Source organism: Papio anubis, chromosome 9 (genome assembly GCF_008728515.1).
Source record: "Papio anubis isolate 15944 chromosome 9, Panubis1.0, whole genome shotgun sequence".
Lineage (NCBI taxonomy): Eukaryota > Metazoa > Chordata > Mammalia > Primates > Cercopithecidae > Papio > Papio anubis.
Genome location: NC_044984.1, coordinates 14,999,204 through 15,013,716, shown reverse-complemented (window position 1 = coordinate 15,013,716; position 14,513 = coordinate 14,999,204). Strand labels below are relative to the sequence as shown.

At 38.1% G+C, this 14,513-nt stretch overlaps 1 protein-coding gene across 3 annotated transcripts in view; it reads right to left on the bottom strand.

Annotated features, from left to right (window-relative positions):
• Positions 1-14,513, bottom strand: part of DERA (deoxyribose-phosphate aldolase) — a 201,903-nt gene that overhangs the window by 147,466 nt on the left and 39,924 nt on the right. For all 3 annotated transcript variants that reach the window (XM_021922079.2, XM_009180293.4, XM_003906067.5), the window contains exons 2-5: positions 13,475-13,572; positions 12,168-12,315; positions 10,586-10,681; positions 7,627-7,761 (exon numbers count right to left, since the gene is read on the bottom strand). In XM_021922079.2, the coding sequence (XP_021777771.1) occupies positions 7,627-7,761; positions 10,586-10,681; positions 12,168-12,315; positions 13,475-13,572 (477 nt within the window). The remainder of the gene's footprint in view (positions 1-7,626; positions 7,762-10,585; positions 10,682-12,167; positions 12,316-13,474; positions 13,573-14,513) is intronic.

Below are 14,513 nucleotides of genomic sequence, written 5' to 3'. Positions count from 1 at the left end.
TTTTATCAATAGTATCTAAAGTTTTGAAGAACTGTAGCATAAAAATAAAACCCATAAAAGTATACAGTTGTCGTAAGTATTTCCAGAATTTGTTCTATACAACTCCTAAAACAGAGAAACCACAAATTATAGATTATGCAATTCCTCCCCAAAAAGTGTCTATAGATTTAGAAACTACTTTTCTAATGAAATATGATTAACACTCTATAAAAGAAATATACCAATTTATATGAGATGTTCTTTCTACCATCCTTCTTGTGTAAAAATCAGCAAATAAGAAAAATAGATTACTGCACAGATTCAAGGTCTTTAGGATTCTCTTCATATAAGAAAATGAAAAATAATGTGACTTTGGTGCCGATATTTCATTTTCTTATCCTAAAATGTTTGATAGCCATGAGGTATGTACTTCACAGGCCAGATTTAAGATAGCAATTCAGGGGTAAACAATTGAAGGAGATGAAAAGTACATGAGGCTCTGGATACAGGAGACAAAAGGTACTTCCAATTGCTCACTGAACATGAGATGCTGCAGAATATCAGACAATCCTAGCCACCTTTGGAATGACATCTGCTGGTGCTCCAGTATGGAATCAGTCTCCCAAAGCTAGTAAAGCCAGCTCCAGGTCCTCAGCTCATGGAGCTAGATTCCTGAACAAGGTGCAATCTGACAGCATTTCCCTGTCACTGGTAAATATGTTAGGTAAACAGATGCAACAGAAAAAGTCATTTAAAAAGTAAAATGAACACCTCTGTATATTTACAGAGCACGGAAATTATTCAATTTTTAAAACCTGCTCAATAAGATTTATGAGATGATGAACCACTTCTGTTGAATGCTTTCTTCAAAGAACTGTTTAAGGAATGCACCTTATATGTCAACTTCACCACCACCATTAAGAAATATTGTATTACATGTACAAATCGTGGGAATAATATTCACTGAAAATGAAAACACTAAATATAAAATCAAAGATCATTATAGTTCTAAAGGGTTGTAGAAATCATTATGTTCTATCCCCTCATTTGTAACATTTACATGGAAGCAGAGAGAAGTGAAGTGTTTACCCAAGGTCTAGGTATAAATTATCAAAATCATAAAGACTAAAACCCAAGTCTTTAGAGTTCCACTTTATTCACTTAACACATGTGCTATGTGTCACTTCCCTTGATAACAGACCATCAACAGGGGCAGGAGGAAGGAGAAGGAGAAGGCAACATTGCAGCTAGCAAGGAGGGCTTCATCTGGGTCAAGCAACAGGATGATCATTTTACATACATTATCTAATTTCTTCCCTATTGTAACCCTGTGAAGTAGATGTCATTATCTCCATTTTACATAGAAGGAACAGAAAACACAGAGAAGAACCTGTCCAAGAGTAAACAATAGAGCCAAGATTCCAACCAAGATCTGTCTAAATGCAAAGATGCAACTTTCAACTATTCCTGCTTTCCCAGTACTGTCCTCTCACAGTGCATTTGTTCTGGGTCTGACTGTGACATCAGCAATGACTGGGTGGCCTGGCTGGCTGGCTGGGTGATGCCCCCATTTGGATGCTATCTTTATCAGAGAGCACAGCCATCCCAGGGAGAGGAAAGCCTTCTTTTCTCAAGAGCACAGAAAGCAGATGCATTTCTTAGCTAAATTCACCGGGATAACACTTTATTCATCAAACTCTCCTGTTTACAGCTAACTACAGATCCAGGCTAAAGGCATAGAAACATATAGGAAATACAATTAATTGTATATAAATATATTTATAAATATATTTATATATTTTTATATATAAATATATTTTTATATATATTGATTATTAATTTATTGTTAAATATTTATTGATAATTTATTAATTGTATATAAATATAAATACAAATAATTGTATAAAAATTAAATTAGTACTAGTAATAAAATAAAACATACAATATGTGAATGTATTCAATGTATGAATTTACATACATTGCTGTATGTAAATTCAACAATGCTTCCATTATCTGGCACCTAAAGTATATGCAACTAAGAACTGGAATTATGTCAAAAAAAAAAAAAAAAAAAGAAGAAGAAGAAGAAGAAGAAGAAAGAGTCCTGAGTTAGTACTTCTTAATAAGGACCTGGGACTGGTGGGGAAGGGGAACAAAATCACCTGGAGAGATTTTCCCCATTTAGGAGTCTATTCCTCCCTCACATACACACCTCAATTCTTTCATCACAAATGCCCAGTCGGATATGCTAGATCCTGTCAGGAAAGCAGCTGGGGCAAATCATTTGAAAATGTTTGTGAGGTATTATAATTTTGAGAATCAACAATACATGCCACACCCTATTTGTTTAAAACTATGGTGATAAGTGAGAAATGCAGTTGTCCACATTTCCATGTCCAGCTGGACAGGAGTGACAGAAGGACTGTCAGGGAAGGACAGTGTGCCATCACGAGCTCAACATACCTAACAGTAAAAAGCTTAACTACTAAGGAGCAGGCAAAAAAACAGTAACAAATAAGAAGATACATAAATCAAAAAAGAGTCTGGACTGTGAGCTATGAGGCCAATCATCTCAGAGATTTCACTGGCCCCTGAAAGCATCACTGTATTCTGGGATAATATAATCAGTAACAAAACAGTTTGGAACAATCAATAAAAAATTGAATTGTATTTAACAAAAATTGTTAAGAAAGTCAGGGAAATGAAAATATTTTTTAATAGCTTTTTGTTTTTTTGGTTTTTTTTTTGAGACAGGGTCTCACTCTCTTGCTCAGTCTATTTTAGAAATAAATCTATTAGGCCACACACAGTGGTTTATGAATGTAGTGGCATAATCATGGCTCACTGAAACCTCTGCCTCCCAGGCTCAAGGAATCCTCCCACCTCAGCCCCAACCGTGAGTAGCTGGGACTACAGGCACATACCACCACGCCAGGCTAATTTGTGCAATTTTTTTTTTTCAGAGATGGGGTTTTGCCATTTGTCCAGACTGGTCTTGAACTCCTGGGCTCAAGTGATCTGCCTGCCTCAGCCTCCCAGAGTGCTAGGATTACAGGCATAAGCCACTGTGCCTGGCCTAATAGATTTATTTCTAAAATAGCTAGATTTCTCTGATTTCATCAAGGTTCAGTGATTTTGAATGTCTACTTATATGTAAATGATGGGTGAAATGCAACATGGTATACTGATACAACGGAATACGGGTTCTGGAGTAGGTGGCCCTGGGTCCAGGTGGTCCTGGTGCTCAGGAGGTTTGGTTGTCTTTGCCATAAGGAATGTAACTTAAATCAGCAAGGACATGACGTTTCCAAAGGAAAGTACACCAAGGTTGCAGAAAAGTCGCACTGGGACAGACTCTGAGAACCACAGTTCAGTGTCCATGGTTCTCAGAATGTGAGATTACAGAGGAGGTGGAGGAGCTTGCAAATGAGACGCAGGGGTAATCAGAAACAGAAAAGAAGACCTCAGGAATGTAGTCACCAAAGCCACGACAAGAAAGTGTTACCAGAAGGAAGGAACAGTCTGCTGTGTCATATGTTGCATGGTAATGCTAAATAAACAACTAGGGAGTATGACCTGGACAAAATGAGATGAGAGGTCATTAGTATATTAGTTTGAACTTCTCAAGACAAACAAATAAACTCTTTTCAAAACAAATTTTTTTTTTTAGACGGAATCTCACTCTGTCCCTCAGGCTGCAGTGCATTGGCACAATCTCGGCTCACTGCAACTTCTGCCTCCCAGGTTCAAGCAATTCGCTCACCTCAACCTCCAGAGTAGCTGGGATTACAGGTATGTGCCACCATACCCAACGAGTTTTTGTATTTTTAGTAGAGACAGGGTTTTGCCATGTTGGCCAGGCTGGTTTCGAACTCCCGACCTCAAGTGAGGAAGCCGCCCTGCCCCCGAGTGTCGCTACGGAAACAGAACTTAGGGTGGCGCAGAGCAAAAAGGGATGAGGCCTCCCAAAGTGCCCATTTCAGCCTCCCAAAGTGCTGGGATTGCAGGTGTGAGCCACCGCACCGGGTCTTCTTTTCAGAATTTTAGTCATGAAGGGAAGAGAAGAAAGGAGGACGTTGCTGGGGATGAAGGTAAGGGAAAGCCAGCATGTGGGTTCTTTCGTAAATGGCTAAGAAAAGCTTGAGTATGTCTAAATGCTTAATGGCAATGAACTGGCAGAGAGAGGCTGATGACACAAGAGAAAGAATGCCCAATGGATAGAGCAGGGCTTCTGAAAATGCAGGGGGAGATGAGAGCCACAGCACAGTGGAGGGACTGAATTTATGAGGAAGGAGCAAAGGAAGAAGCAAAGAAAAGCAGCCCTGATACAAGGACCTGGAGGGAGCTCCTGTCTGATGGTTTTATTTTCTCTGAGAAGTAGCAGGTAGTTCACATGCTAACAGTGAAGGAACTTCAAAGAGGGTAGAAAAGTAAGAAATTTCAGGAAAGTGGACATTTTAAATGGTCACTAAGGAGAACCCAGAGAGGAATATGAGACCTCCCTCACCCCCAAACTCCAGTCTCCACTAGTTCATACCCTAAACTGTGGACTCTCATGTCCATGAGAAATGGTTAAGACCACTCTAAAGGGCCAGGTTTAAAAAATGGGGTTCTTAATGAGAACACATGGACCCAGGGAGGGGAACAACACACAGTGGGGCCTGTTGGGGGAGGGTGGAGGCAGGTAGTGCATTAGGGAAAATAGTTAATGCATGCGGCACTTAATACCTACCTAGGTGATGGGTTGATAGGTGGAGCAAACCACCATGGCACACGTTTACCTATGCGACAAATCTGCACATTCGGCACATGTCCCCCAGAACTTAAAAAATGAAATTAAATGAGGTTCTTTCTATTGTGCTTTACCAAGTATCCCACAAACCTCACTGCACAAGGGAGAGGGCCCTAGATTTAAAAATGCAATTGCTTGATAGACATTTCCATCCACAAATTCCAAGACATTCGTTTACGTTCATATTTTAATAAACAGCTAATATTAAAACATGGCACAGAAAAATACAATATGCAATTAAATTGAGAATCAAAATTAAGACAAAATATTGCAGTGAAAAGTCCTAAGTCATTTCAGGTTTCTATTTAGAATTAAATTTCTAGTATTAATGTTCCTTTTCAATTTGTTTGGGTTGAGAGGTTATTAACACCAGAAAAAGAGTTAATATAAAAGTATGGTCCAGGACAAAGATGTGTCATTATATTTTGCATAAATGCCTGTTATTGGGAAATTATCAGTTCTTAAAAACAACCATTCCTAGTTCATTAAGAACAGGAATTTTTTTTTTTATGTCAATTGCATCAAAACCCATCTCCTATTGTATTTTATTTTCCAATTAGTAGCATAATATAAACCATATTTCTATATCCACAACTGCTTAATAAAAGGTGTAAGTTATAAACTCTATTTCTATACCTACAATTGCTTAAGATATAAAGGACACATAGGTTTATATACAACTAAATCACATAAACTTTATTGCCAGATTTGTTTTAAATACTGTGCTTACTCACTTTTTCATTTTACTCTAGCCTTAAATCTTAGTGAAATCCGTGACTAAAAGCAGATAAGCAAAATTAATATATAGGAACAGAGACATCTATTTAAAATATGCCTTATAAGAATGACTGTAATTGGCTAAAACACACACATGAACAATCATAAAAAAGGAACACAAAATACAAAAAGATATTTGTGAACTGTCAAGAATTTAAACCTGGCAAGAATTATAAATGTTGATGAGTATTAATGGGGAACTTGGGGAGCGGAGGGGTGAAGGTAATGGAAATGGGAATGTACAGCAAAGTAGCTAATATTCCAAGCTAAAAACTCTATTTTCCAGCTTACTTGAAGCCAAAAATGGCCACGTCACTCAGCTCAGGCCAACGGGCAAAGGTGTAATAAGCAAAGGTGTTGTGTGAGACTTGATGTGAAAAGCCTTTCTTTCCTGTAATCTAAAAAATGAGTGTAAGGGGCTGGAGCTTCAGAAGCCATCTCAGACAATGAAGTGCTCTTGATATTGAGAGCAAAAGCCACGTGCTTTGGAACTGGAATATAAACGTAGACCGGGTCTCCAAGAACTTTGTGGAGCTGCCACACACCCCTGAAATACCTACCTCTGGACTTTATATAAGAGAGTAAATACTGAGGGTTTAAACCACTGACTGAACGTTTGCTACTTCATAACCAAAAGCAATTCATAATTGACAATCAATGGAATTAGGCTTCACAAATAGACAAACAAAGGCTTTACAGATATAGATGAATAGAAAGAGTCACAGGAAAATACCCATGAGATATAGGCAAGTCCAATAAGCAGGTTAAATAAGAGATAAGATCCTATCTCTTATTTAAACTTTAAAAGAGTGTGGGGATAGCATGCTATGTAGAGAAGTGTGGAAAGTTACACCCTGCAGTGTTACCAGGGGTTATTTCAAGGGAGTGAGATTACAAGGAATATCCACTTCCTTTATGACTAGTGGGGATTTTTGTTTTTAAACAGTGAGTAGGTATAGTCTCCATAATTAGTATAAAATATGCCTTTTGATATACACACATATAAAGAGACAATATATTATCCTAGCTTTCACTTGTGATATCATTAAAAATTTCTGGTTAGGCTGGGCATGGTGGCTCACGCCTGTAATCCCAGCACTTTGGGAGGCCGAGGAGGGCGGATCACGAGGTCAGGAGATAGAGACTATCCTGACTAACACGGTGAAACCCCGTCTCTATTAAAAATACAATAAATGAGCCAGGCGTGGTGGCGGGCGCCTGTAGTCCCAGCTACTCAGGAGACTGAGGCAGGAGAATGGCGTTAACCAGGGAGTCAGAGCTTGCAGTGAGCCGAGATTGCGCCACTCCACTCCAGCCTGGGCAACAGAGTAAGACTCCGTCTCAAAAAAGAAAAATAAAAATTTGGTTAAACTATTTATTATAATGACTTTTTTGAAAGAGAGAATTTTACTTTTCTAGCTACCAATGACCTCATCTTTAGTATACAAAATGTATTTAAAACAGAGGTAAAATCTATTTGATTCTTTAATATCTACTTAAAAAAACAAAAGGTTGTTGCTGGAAAGGGCAATGTCTTATTGTATTCTGATGTGACAGTGAATCATTAATCTCATGATAGTCATCAGAGCTATGTATAAGAAAGCAAGAAGTAAAAATAAACTTAGTCAACTAAATAATCCCATATCTTCAAAGACTGCAAAAATTAACATAAAAAAGGGAAGTTTCCTCCAATACATTCCAATAAACTTTGCATAAAAGACTTGCCTAGAGTGAAGTACATATTGAGTTTAACAGTACAGAATAGTAGTAACTTTTCCCTTCTAAAGAAAAAGTATGTTGGTAAAATTGTTTTAAAAGTTATGAATCTATTGCATGGAAGCAACTATTCACCTAAGCACTCAAAAGGATCTGAGAAGTTCATGCAGGTAGGCAACTGCCTAGATTTATGAGGGGCACAAGGATGAGTAATCTTAGTCATGCTTTCTCCTAAATTCACCCTTTGATCTACTAACTTGTCATCTAGAACAGTGACCTCTAAAACATACTACATCGTATCTCATCATCTGATTCACCAGGGAAGAATGGTGACACTCTCTTAGGTAAGAGCATGCACCTACCTTCCCACTGGCCTGTCAGCACCAGGCTTCTGTTAATTACCACGTCGATTTCTGTAGCTCCATCTTCCACAGCCAATCTGATCTCTTCTAATCGTGTCTTCAAATGAGTCTGTCCAGCTGGAAATCCAGTGGCCACTAATAGAGATAAGAAAGGAAAGGAAGAAAGAGGGAAGGAGGGAAGAAGGAAAGTAAGGAAGTGGGGGAGGGGAAAACAAATTTCAATTGGTCAGTAATTCATCAAAGAATTCCAAACCCCAAAACATCAGCATTTAAAGACCAATGCATTAACTACACTTAAGAACATCACTTATATTATGCATAAGTGTGAAGAAATAGAATGTTCTCTCATATTAGTGTTAGGACAAATGTTATCATCTTCTGGAAGACCTGAAACTAAGATGCTGCAGAGATGCTCATGAAGGTGGATTAAGTAACCAGCAAAAATGTTATCTTCACAGTGATAGCCATAAAATAGTAGTTGTAGCCCTGTCTTAATGAACACTAGTTACCTAGCACACTAGTTCTGGATCCAAATCTTGATCAAGTTAGCTATTTTGATTTTTACTCTTTACCCTTGATTTATCTTGATTAACTTTCTCATGAACCTCTTTAGCTGTGGTAAACAAACTGTCATATGTGTTCCTCCCATTGCCTATGTTAAAAACAACCAGCCTGGCAGACGAGCATAAAGAAAAGAGAATGCAGGAGGAAAACGTACCTAATTAGTCCACAAAATGGGGGGAGGGGCAGGGTAGAGTCAAGTGTAAATAAGAGGAAAATGAAAACACAAAAGACAACTACACTCTTGAAAAATAGTAACATCTTTTACACACACATCATTAACTCTCCATCCCTGTTTCTAAATACAACCTGTCATGTTTCCTTGACATTAAATTCCTTGGGGCTGGGCATGGTGGCTCTTGCCTGTAATCCCAACATTTTGGGATGTTAAGGCAAGCGGAGGTGAGGAGGTTGAGACCAGCCTGGCCAACATGGTGAAACCCCATCTCTACTAAAAGTATAAAAATTAGCCTGGTGTGGTGGTGCACGCCCGTAGCCCCAGCTACTCGGGAGGCTGAGGCAGGTGAACTGCTTGAACTCAGGAGGCAGAGGTTGCAGTGAGCCGAGATCGTGCCACTGCACTCCAGCCTGGGTGACACAGCGAGCCTCTGTCTCAAAAAATAAAAATTAAAAACAATTCCTTAGGTCTGCTGCCTTAGAGGAAAGCATGTTTCTCTGTTGTTTAAAGCAAAAACTGTACTGACTGAGGCTGATGAAAAATTAAGGTCTGCACAGGTGTAGCTGCCAAATACTTCGGGAATCGTCATAAACCAATTCTATATAAATACTGTGCACCATGTTTGTTTTAATATATTCCTAATAAGCTATAAACTCCTTTTAAATGTTTACTTATTTTATTTTTTTCTAGAGACCTTTGTTGCCCACGCTGGTCTCAAACTTCCGGCTTTAATCAATCCTCTTGCCTGGGCCTTCCAAAGTGCTGGAATTACAGATGTGAGCCACCACGCCTGGCCTAGACTCCCTTTTTAAAGCATCAGGATATTCCTCGAACATCTCTTAAAACTAGAATCTAATTTTATATCTGTCTATTCATCCATCCATATACACACAGATATATATTTACCAAACTAATGCTTTAAAGACTTTTCTGTCATACCAAGTCCTACTGTGTCTATCTGAAGTCAGTGACTCCTGAATGCACTCTCTCCTTTATCTTCTAGGTTTTGTGTGGCTCTTATCAGCTCCCACGTGGACTGTGACAAGTCTCCCCTAACTCCATTTCACTCTTTTCTAATTTATCCAGTACGATCAGGTAACTTACTATGTCATGAAGCTGATCATGTCACTCCTCTAACCTTTCAATGTCTTCCCTATCATCAGAATTCAGGCCAAATGCCACCACATGGCATGGATCCCCTCTGAAATTCTGTCCTGATCTCCCTCTCCAGCTTCAACTCCTGTATCTCTCCCTTTGCCCTGTCTTCGGAACCCTGCCTTTGAAGCCAATAATTGCAAACCTTCTCCAGTCCCCTGAACATGCTTTGTGCCTTCACACGTGCTAGTGCCTCTGTCTAAAATGCGGTTCCCTACCTTATTAACACTGTGAACTCCTCCTCATCCTTAAAACCCAACGCAATTATCTCCAGGACGATGCTTTCTCTTACTTTGGTGTCACCAACCTCTGCAAAATAATCATTCCCTGCTCAGAATTGCAACTGCATTTTGCGCATATCCTTGCTTTTTTTTTTTTTTTTTTTTTTTTCCTGAGATGGAGTCTTGGTCTATCACCCAAGCTGGAGTGCAGCGGCATGATCTCGGTTCACTGCAACCTCTGCCTCCCAGGTTCAAGCGATTCTTTCTCCAGCCTCAGCCTCCCAGGAGCTGGGATTACAGGCACTGCCACCAAGCCTGGCTAATTTTTGTATTTTTAGTAGAGATGGGGTTTTGCCATGTTAGCCAGGCTGGTCTTGGATTCCTGACCTCAAGTGATCCACCTGCTTCGGCCTCCCAAAGTGCTGGGATTATAGTTGTGAGCCACCGTCCCCAGTCCGCATATCCTTATTATATTTTACATACATATATATAAAAAAAAAAAAGAACACACATATATGTGTGTGTTAGTATGTGTATGTGTGTGTGTATATATATAGATATAAAAATACTATATATCGTGCCTTATGATTTTTTTCTTCACCTGACTATTCCTCCTAAACCAACTCAGTTTCCTTAAGGATAGGAATACAGTTCTATATTGTTGGGAATAAATATGTCTTCCACTTACTAAGCAATTAATACATACTAAAATCATGAATAAATACAACTAATTAAATACATAAACTAATTTAAATCATAGTACGAAACTATATATAATACCCCACTGTATGAAGAACTGGAAACATGTTTAAAAAATCACAACAAAAGCCACAGCACATTTTACCTGATGCCACAGGGATATTACAGCCTGCAGCCTTGAGTGCTTTTACAGCATCACACACCCGGGCGGGATAAACACAGACGGCAGCTGTAGTAATGCCTATCAAGAAAAAATAGGAATAGCCAACTTTAAATGAAGTTCAATTCACACAACATGCTTTTAATTATTATTTATATTGCAACACTGGCAAAAATCAAACGAGAGAAAAAATAATTCCCCCGCCATGCTGCAATAAATTAAAAGATTTTTATTTTCCACATTCCCTTCTAGTTCTTGACAACATGGATTATTTTGTTATCGTTAAAGTCATAAAAACAAGTTTGATATACTCTTCTTTGAGATTAACATAGTACTGTTTTTTAAGAAATGTCTAAATAGTAAACTTGGTGATCATTACTAAATGAAAATACTTCAGGTAGATAACAAAATCCGTATTTACAGAGCATTCTCACAGGACAACCTGAAGAAAGGACAGTTTGAAGAAGGACACATGAAGAAAAATATTAAGTAAAATTTAGAGGGCGGTACCACAAAAATGACATTTAACTAATCCCATTCCCAACTTTGAAAGAAATAATAAAATCTGAAACGGAAGCCCTGATTTTAAGAAGTAAGTTCATAAATTTTAAAAAACTTAGAAATCAAATAGTCACTATAAAACAAAGAAATATCATAAGACCTTAAACCAAGTTGTTACCTTTGAGTGCAATAAATAAGGTGGTATTTTTATGGCCAACTTGAAATAAACATAATAAATACTTTTCAAAAGCCATAGAGCTGTTTAGGTTTGTATGTTACCTACAAACCTAAACATGTTTATTTGGGACAAAAGACCTGCATTGGGCCAATTCAGCGTCTCTAGTTGCACTCACAGCAGATCGGCACTCGGGGGCCATGAAGCATACTCCATGGGAAGGAGACCTGGCTCCCAAAACCAGCACAGCAAGTAACAAGACATGTAGTCTTGGGAACCCCGCTTAGCCTTCCAGGTGTGGGGTTCCTTATTTAGAAAACAAGGGAATCAGTTCTTACAGGTGTCCAACATCTCCAAAATGCTAAGGTCCTAAACTTACGGCAACTTTAGGAAAGTCTTTCTTTTCATGTATACTAAGGCAGTGAACATGACTTTTTTTGAAATATCTAACCTAATATACAAGCAGGCTATATTTCTCATTTGTGCTTTATTTTCAAAAGTATTTCATATACTCACAGAAAATACTTTATGTATGAGATGTGATTATTAAGTAATGAGACTGGCTTTTTCACGTGTGGCTAGGGAATCAGAATTAGTATTTTAGTGTCACTAAACAGAAATTTCCCAAAACTGAAGAACTAAAAAGAAATAAAGTCACTCTCTACTAAGCACTTTAATTCATTGATGGAAAGAACTGACCTAAAAAAAAAAAAGACTCAGATTCTCTTCCTGCTGTTTTTCAGAGAAGAATCTGTCCATGTATACACAGCAAGAGTTTCTATTATGGATTCTATCACTGCTATCATTAGCAGTTGTATCTTAAGCCCTCTTAGATCTAGTAATCAGTATTGTAAGCAGTAAACACCACACAGATCACACCAACAACATTACCTTTATCATACATATTTAAAGCTTTTAAGAGATCTTCCCGGATTGGGTATTTGGCTTTATAACAGAGCCTTTGAATGTTGGAAGATGTATCATCGCCTGAAAGTGTAGTAAGATCTATAAAGGTAACAGCTTTCAGCAGCCAAGCAGCCTGGTTTCAAGAAAAGTGAAAACAAAGTAAATTTAATAAATAAATAAACAAACAAACCTCCAACCCAGTTGGTTAGTAGAGAAGCATTAGACAAGTATGGGTGTTAATATCTTATACCCACACTGTTCTATGGAATATTCTGACATATGATATAAACACAGCTCAAGAGCCACTAACAAGATGAACACTGCCCAAAATAAAAGGGAGGAAGAGTGGCCTTAAACATTGTTTTTCTCCCACAGACATCCCACATTGAAACCCCTATTAGCCCATGTCTCCCCACTTCCGACTACTCCATCTCAGCCAAAGGGAGAGCCCATCAGAGCCACCCTGACATAGAAGAACTCCGAAAGAAGGTTTCTATCTTACATTTTACCTCCCGCTCTGGGATCTGGGATGAGATTATTATTTTTAAAAGTTTCCAAGTTTTTTGGTGTTTTTTTTTTTTTTCAATTTAATCCAATTCCATTTTTAAAACAATATTCATATTTCACAACTTAGTCTGATGAATTTTCTTTTATCTTTTCAATCAGAATATTTCTAAGGATGAGCAAAATGTGAACTATCACTCTCAAGGATTCAATCACAGTATTCTGCCTCACGTGTGAAATGAACTCTGAATTCCTTTTAATCTTACACAGCACGTCTTTGGTTGGGATACACAGAAGAAAATGCTGACCGCAAGTACTCTACGAAACATCATTTTTGGGTTTTGAAAAATGATTTATGGAAAGTAATAGTAAGGTAAACACGATGGTCAAGAAAGGTCAACTCTTAAACCTAAGGGCCTCAAGAGTGGACACATCAAGTTTAGATGTTAGGGCTTTAAAATTAAAATAGAAGACAACCAAAGAAGGCATGTCTAAAAAACTGAATAAATGTGTTGAGAAAATATGCCATTTAATTCACTCATGAATAAAGATGCCTCAAATTCATTTGCGGTTTTGCCACTCAAGAGTGATAAGATTTTTAACTTGTTTGGATAAATGTGTTATCTTTCTCCAACCCATCATCATCATATATGAATTATTAAAATAAGTCATGGACAGCTGCAATCTTTTAAGTTTAGATGCATCTTGAGCGAAATTCAATATTGTGGCCTTGAGGGAAGAGACCATGCATTGTAAAATACAGGCACAGAATGCTCAAGAACCCTTACCTGCCACTCCTTTTTCACCGTTCTGCGAGCCTGGATTTGTTCCGCACGCCTCAGAACTGCCGGGTGATTCACTTGTATTTTGGAGATCCAGCTAAGGTCTAAAACAGACAGAAAAAACACTTTTTGAAGCCTAAAGTTTCACTAAATATAGTCACCTACTTTTACATGGTCCTTGAAAGGATACATTTATCACTTGACATCAACCTTTTTTTAAAGCTTATGTTTCTTTTTTGTACAACTATAAATAAACAGCCTTGTTGATGGAAGCCCAGTCAACAAAAGGCATACTTCATGCAAAATCACTGCCATTACTTTCAAAGGCAAAAACTATAATTGCTTCTGTACCAGCCCATACATTTGGAACTGGAAGAACCTGTATTGATTCATGACACAGACGTGCCTAACCATTGGGGAAATGTGTTACCCATGCCACGCACCTCACCTCTGACAGCAAAGACGTATTTGTGAGTGTCCAGTCCAGGAGAGCAAATGATTAATAAATACTTAAGTGAACTAATGGTGGGAATTACAGAAACTGTGCTCACTACTGGCAAGATTAATACCTACTGCATGCTGACAGGATACAGCCCATTCTTTCTTCAAAGAAAAAATTTTCAAAATGTATTAGAAATAACAACATTGACTGATATAACAGAAATTAGAAAAAAAGAAAAAACAAATTATTTAAAGTTTCAGGAGAGATCTCTGTTGCTTTTGTTCTGAAATGCTCTCTGCTACCTTGATCTACTCTCTCTTCTCTTCCAGTTAACTGTAATTTCTACTTTCAGACCTAGTCTAAATATTAGCTGTTGTGAAAACACTGTCAGCTCCCTAGACAGAGCTAACATTAGACAGATCTCTGCTACAGAACTTGTAATCAGTTCATCAGGGATTCCTGGTGAAACCATTTGTTGTACTTAGTCATTGCCAGCCATGATCTTACCCATCTTTGGGTGTCTAACATCAAACAGTGTTTGGTACATATATTTCAATGTCATCCACCAATATCCTATAACATAGGTGGCCCTAGCCAGGCGAG